At 35.0% G+C, this 6,857-nt stretch overlaps 1 protein-coding gene across 1 annotated transcript; it reads right to left on the bottom strand.

The window, feature by feature from the left end:
• Positions 1-2,502: 2,502 nt before the first annotated feature.
• LOC149554447 (U-box domain-containing protein 26-like) lies at positions 2,503-4,743 on the bottom strand. The gene has a single exon (XM_089828496.1). It carries the CDS (start codon positions 4,472-4,474, stop codon positions 3,149-3,151), a length of 1,326 nt encoding a protein of 441 aa, XP_089684622.1. The 5' UTR covers positions 4,475-4,743; the 3' UTR covers positions 2,503-3,148.
• Positions 4,744-6,857: the final 2,114 nt, after the last annotated feature.

The following is a 6,857-nucleotide window of genomic DNA, read 5'->3' as shown; positions in this document are numbered from 1 at the left end:
CCACAAGTTAACAAAAAGGTGACCTCAGTGAAGTCCTCTACTCCCATGGGGAAGATGGGCATGTTGTCCCTCATCGTCAAATTCATGCCAAGATGAGGGCTAGTGGGGTTCTTGGTGATGTCGATGTGAGTCGAGTAGCTAGTGGTGTGTGTTGGCAAGGTCATGATGTTATGGCTAGAAGTGGCTTGGATGTGGAGGGTGTTGTGTTGGTCTGTCTTCAATGAATTTTTTAAGGGAAGAGGCAGTGGGATGCTTTAGTTAGTCAGTGGTCTTCTCTATTTGCTTCATGCCCTATTTTTTTGTAGTATGGGCCAATGTTGTGTCAATTGTTGTTGAGCCTATATAGTCTTTTGGCTTTATATTGTCTTGGGTGGTGATTATAGGGTGCATCTTTGAAAACTTGCTAGCATGTGGCTTCTATTTTGTATGTTGGGGGATTTTTTGTCATCTTTGTAATTTAATGGCTTCATGCATGTACTGAAATATTTTGAATTAATAGAAACATCTAATTTATAGATTAAAAAAACTTCAAAATATCAGAATAATGAATACAAATGAGTAGCACATAAAATAATTGAAGTTAACTTTCAATTTAAAAGTTTTAAAATATATATTTAGAATTAATTATTAGATCTATTGTTAATCAAATAATTATTTATTTATATTTGATTTTATCTTGCTTTTATCAAAGTTTTTAGAATTAATTAAACTTCTTTTCTTTAATATAGTGAAATACAATATTTAGTGAACATTTATAATAGTATACTCATATATTTATATTTTATTTTAAATGCAAAACATCACAATACTATTACACCCATTTTTAATTTTATTTTTCTTAATTATTATTCATATTAAGAAGGTACATGTAATCATTCTATTTTCTTATAATTCATTTGAAAGTGTACCAATAAAATAAACAAACATATCTATCTCTACATATAAAAAAAAAAAATTCAAATACTAAGACCTAATATGCTCCTTCACTCTTCTTCACATCATACCTAATATTTTCCTTAACCTATAAGGGAAAGCCCTCAAAAAAGTTCCCTTATAGAACTTTCCACCACCAACAATAATAATGCTTTTAAAGTGTAGAACCGATAAAAATAATGGTGTTCATTGAGTCAATCTTTCATATGCTCTTTGGAATCTTTTGAATCTTGAATGAGCAACATTGTATTTGAAAGAAAAAAATGGCCAAATTCATCTAAATTTTCATGAGCAATAGCTTTCACACTATGCTTAGAATCCAAATTCTATGGATAGATTATTGGTTGCTTGAAATATGATGTGGATATTGTTGACTTCTTTTACAACTCATCACATCAGGGCTTTGTTTTTCCTCCCTTCACCTATAAAGCTGAGATGATGGAATATGAATCACACCATTGTTTATTTTAGCTTCAAGCAAAGGAATACTTGTCATATTCTCAGCAGGGAAAGTTAGGGAGCAGATATAAGAATACCCACGTCTCTTTGACAAGAAAAGAATTTACATAAATGTATATAAAATTCAAAGTTGGCATTCACTACCAAATAAGGTGATGCCTCTCACCTTACTTGTTCTTTTCAATCAAGCTAGGTATATCATATTTTATCATGATCAACTTTTTTATTCATCCAATGATTCAAAGCTACGAGTGATAGGAAAAGTTTTCATAATATTTTCCTAAATAACTTATTTAAAAAAATTAAGTGAAACTTGAAATTTCCTAAAATATTAATTCAAAATTATGATAAATCTTTTAAATTTAATTACTAAAATTTGAATTAATATTTTAACATATTGTAGAAGAAGAGATCTATTGAAATATTGACTTATATGCTATTATATAATTATAATTATAAAATTCTTTCCAATTAAATTATGTGATAACATCTAAATATTTAATGTTATACAAATACTTTATAGTTTTGTAAATTTTTAAGATAACATCAAATTTTTAAAAAATCAGTTTTCTAAAAAAAAATGTTTCCTTACATCAATTATACGAACTATATATTGATTTCTACATGCTGTAATAGAAAAAGATAATTAGCTTTTATTCTCCTGTCTTGCCTAGTCTGATCTGAAATATCAAAGCTAATTTACTAAATAAGATCCAAAGGAAGCATTCACCGTCCACTATTATCATTTTGTTGGAATCTACTGTTCAAATATCTTTCAAGAACATCTTCTTGAACTTTCTGTTCCTATTCTGATGATGAACAATAGAATGTGATCAGAAACACTGATTAAAAAATTATACAAAATTAATACCAAAAACATTATTGATCAGACTCATGAATATAAGCGGATGTTTGAATTCTTAACGATTCTTGCCAAAAACATTATTGATCAGTCTCATAATCTGATGTTTGAATTCTTAACGATTCTTGATCTGAGACCATATGCAGTTTCTTCGATTAAATTCTAAACAGACTTCATACCAACCACGGGAAATCTTCAAAATTGATGAATCTACAAACAGCAAAAGAACGGTACAATATGACACCTGCTTTTCAAAACCCAGACAGCAAAACGGCCCTCTGTAATTCAATTAAATCTGTTTTATTTGAGAATCAAGGGGGACAGATTCAACAAGCTTGTCCCCAAATAATTTTCACATAATGCTATGAAACTTGAAAAACATTTTTCTTTTTTCAATACAATACACATATAAGCAGAAGAGGGCTTATTGAGCTCTTCCTTATCTATCTATGGTCCTATTAGCTCTTAATCTGAGAGCTTCTTCTTCACATCAGAGCTAGATACAGACATATAAGCCTTCAAAATCAGCATAACCCATAAAAACATATTTATAGGCTTTCGCTTGGCTATATATATCACATCCTAATCAAGAATAGGAATTCAAAAATCTACAAATGCCATCGATGAGAATTTGATCACAAAGCAACCTTGAGATCTGGCCTTGAACACCCAAAGAAAAACCCTGAGAACTTGGAATATTGACAAACATTCAGGATTATGAGATTTCCACAATCCATGATATTATACTCATACTTCTGGGTAAGATTGTGTGGAGTTTATTAGCATCATGTTCCGGATCATACACAATGATCCGGATGATAGAGCTAAGAATGTATCCGACCACGTCATCTTGTGAAACTTGGCTTGTACTTGTGAGTGTGAAACCCTGAAACCCTAAAAGGGCACAACATCTGTCCTGCCAAAGGAATCATCTGGCCATGCATTCCTGAGGAGCTTGAGCAACATCTGTGCTTTCCTCTTGGCCCTCTCAGTGCAATCACTCTGGACAAGAAGCAAGAGCTGTGTGAGAACCCCAGCTTGTATGGCCTCCTTCTGTAGCCCCTCTGAAGCACTGCAAGTCACAAGCAGTGCACCAGCTGCATATTCTGTAGCCCTACCAGAGACCTTGAGTATGATCTTCACCAACACAGGGACAGTCAGGGCATGGTTGCATAGAGCCTTACAGCCTGAATCAGTCCTACAAAGCAATTCAATGGTGGCAAGAGCCCTCTCTGCCTCACACTTGTCATAATCCACAATACCCTCAATCAGAGCACTCACTGCTCCAGCTGAGACTGCCCTTTCTCTGTTGGGCTTGATGAAACATAGTGAGAGGAGTGATTTGATGGCCACCTTGAGTGCCCTTGGGTAATAGAGATTCTCCCTCAAGATCTTCACAAGGCCGTGTAGGATTCCATCTGTGCTGCCAACCACTGATCTCAGCTCATGTAGGTTGTCAGATGAGGTCAGGGATTCAATCAAGTGTGCTGCATTCACCCTCACCTCCATGGATCCCCTCAGAAGGGAGAAGCTCAAGTGTGATAAGACATGGGGTTGGGCTAATGCTATTCTCTCACCATCATTGATGCTGAAGAAGGGCAGGAGACCCAATGCTTCTTCATACAATTGATCATCAGGGGTATTATGGCCCTGTAGGCCATCTGGGTCTTTTGGATCTCTAGCCTGTTCTCCTTCCACTGGTGCCCCTGAAGATGTGACTACCACCTCTACCAACACTGGTACAATTCCCTCTTGGGCCAAGATGGCCTTGTTCTTCTCACACTCCTTCCCTAGATTCCTCAAGGTCCTCAAGGCATTGGCCCTGGTGGAGATTGAAGAGGAGGAGGAAGAGGAGGAGGCTTCATGGATGAGTGAGCTGACCAACCTTGGATCAGCAGGCTGCTTGGGGGTGGGAATTCTCTGGATGCCCATGGAGCTGTTGGCAACACACCATTCCTGGATGAGCCTCCTGAGGGTGTGGTTGGGGATGAGGGTGAAATCCTCCAAGCTCTGCATGGTGACAGGGCATGTGGTGTTCCCACTGGCCACCCACTTCTCAATGCTGGATCTGTCATAGGTCTGCCCTGTGCACAGGATGACAGGGTCCCTCATCAGGTCCAGAGATATGGGGCATCTGAAATGGTATGGTATCAGGCACTCACTCAGTTCCAGCGCCAGTGGGGAGACAAGCTTTGTTGTTGTAGCCTTGTGCTTTCCCATTCATTCATTCAAAACATATGACAAACTTGCATGTTTCTGCTCTTCTCTGTTCTCTGCGTGAGATGGGTGCTTTGGCAGAAGAAGAGGACAGTTTGTGTGTTTAAGGAGGACAGATGGGCTTCCAGAGCCTGAATGAATGAATGAACAAGGGCAGAATGAATGGGATTTAACATCAAATGAAACAGTGTACAATCTTGATTTGAGGAAGAGCATAAAACAAATTTAAACAAAAATGTAGTATTATTGGGAATTTATTTATGGTCAAGAGGGAAGTAAGATGGTCAATGATACTCTCCTCTGTTATGCCCCTGTCCTGACACATCCCACGTGCTCTTCTATCTGGATTCCCATCAATCCTTTGACAACTTTTTCCACACCCCTCCAAAATTAGCTTCACATTCAATATTAATGCCCACACATATTCCAAGCAATCGCTCCCATCCCACACTTTGAACGTTTTAAGCGCTGCCACGTACTTTTATTATTGCTTAAAATACGTATGGCATTTCATCCCCGCACTTAAAAGGCTTATAATTGGTTAATAAGGACACTATTTTAGAGGCAGGTTCTCGTGTACTCCACGACTCCGCCAATTTTGATTGGAAAAACTACCACCCCACATGCTATTTTAGCCTTAAATTTCAACAAATTAGCAGCCCACTTGCTATTTTAGCCTCAAGCTATAAGAATGCAACCCGCTTGCTATTTTAGCCTTAAATTTCAACAGGTTAGCAACCCGCTAGCTATTTCAGCCTCAAATGTTCGCCAAATAAAGCAACCTACTTGGATTCTTAGGCTTGAGAAGAAGAATTCTCTAATTTTAGTAAGAATTCTGGTGGAGGGTTTGTTTAACAAATTCTAGGTAGTGGGCGAGCAAAAACATGACTATTTCTTCTCGGAGGATTGTGGGGTTGGCAGACATTGACTAAGCGGAACTCAAAATGTCTAAAGTTCTCTAGAATTCTTAATTTTTGTACAGTTTTTTTAATTCTTTCATTGAGGTACCTGCACCAAGTCCGGTAGAGGTTGATCTTTTCCTTAATTTAGTACAAATTTTCTAAATTTTAAGTTTAATCAATTTATCTTATTTTCATGTAAACAAACAAACACTTTAGTATTTAGGTCTTACAAAAATAAAAATATGATAGATCATAGCATGCTATCTAAAATGATGATGCTAAAAATTGAGCTGACTATCTAAAACTATATGTATATGTAGACTAAATCATAGGTCCTCTAGATAAGATAGTATTGTTAATCATCAATGTATATTACAGTTAATTCATATGGACCATTTGGAATTTTGTGGTTAAGCCATAATCTTAAGTCATTTGAAAGAAAAGAAAATAAGAATTGCATATATAGATAAATAGATAGATAGATAAAGGCTTGATTGCTATTAAGAAAATCAAAATGGTTTCCTTGTATATAAGATGATCTAAACGGTAATATTTTATCACTACCAAGCTCCAAATATATGTGATTGTTAGGTAATAAGTTATTTGTAAGAGTAGATGGCAACAAATTGTGACACCAAGACCAAACCATGTTAAGAGGTTAGATTGTACACAACTTTGTTTAGGACATATCAAAATATCTAAATAACTATGTGACAATCAAGATAGGGTTGATTCAATTAGATATCTTTGATTTCAATTATCAATTCCCTAAAATTGATAAATTAATCTATTTGTTAGCTCTCAATCCTAATTAGAATTATGACATTAATGTCTAATGTTAGATATCCAAACACCCTAGAATGAATGCTTAGATGCCCATATATTTGGTTGCGAGGTGTTATTATTTTATTATTCATCATATCACTTAGAAATTTTGGCCATAGTGACATGAAAGATGGCGATGGATACAAATTGACTTGAATTTATTTAATCCTATTTTTATTCTAAGGTGTTATAAGAGAGTGTGGACAATCTTTGCCTAATAGATGGAGTCCATTTGAACTACCTTTGAGGAATTGTCCCTTCTTAATATGAGTCAAAGATACTTGAGTAGTTACAATTTCTAGTACTCTATGCACTAATTAGTAAATATTTAGACATTAAACTATATAAAAAGGGCTCAAGTAAAGAAATGGACCTTGTAGGGTGACATTGTAAAGTATGATCTTCAATGAAAAAAATATTTCCAAAATTTAATTTTTAATTACAATTACTTATTTTCATTGAAGCCATCATATAATAACTAGACATCATTCTATAATTTTGTTAAATAATATTTATATAACTACCAACTTAAAACAGTTGGTATAAAATTTATCATTGTGTTATAGGCTCTTGCCTAGAATTAATAAATATTATTACTGTTTTAATTATTGAAATTTATTTTAGTTTATATCAATAAATGAGATTCGACATTTATTTTA

Source organism: Cupressus sempervirens, chromosome 5, assembly GCF_028749045.1.
Source record: "Cupressus sempervirens isolate cs-2001-9-10 chromosome 5, ASM2874904v1, whole genome shotgun sequence".
Taxonomy (NCBI): domain Eukaryota; kingdom Viridiplantae; phylum Streptophyta; class Pinopsida; order Cupressales; family Cupressaceae; genus Cupressus; species Cupressus sempervirens.
This window is presented reverse-complemented; position numbering and strand designations above follow the sequence as displayed.

Excerpts from the sequence above, each read along its gene's own strand:
- LOC149554447 (XM_089828496.1), bottom strand. The coding sequence starts at position 4,474 with ATGGGAAAGCACAAGGCTACAACAACAAAGCTTGTCTCCCCACTGGCG.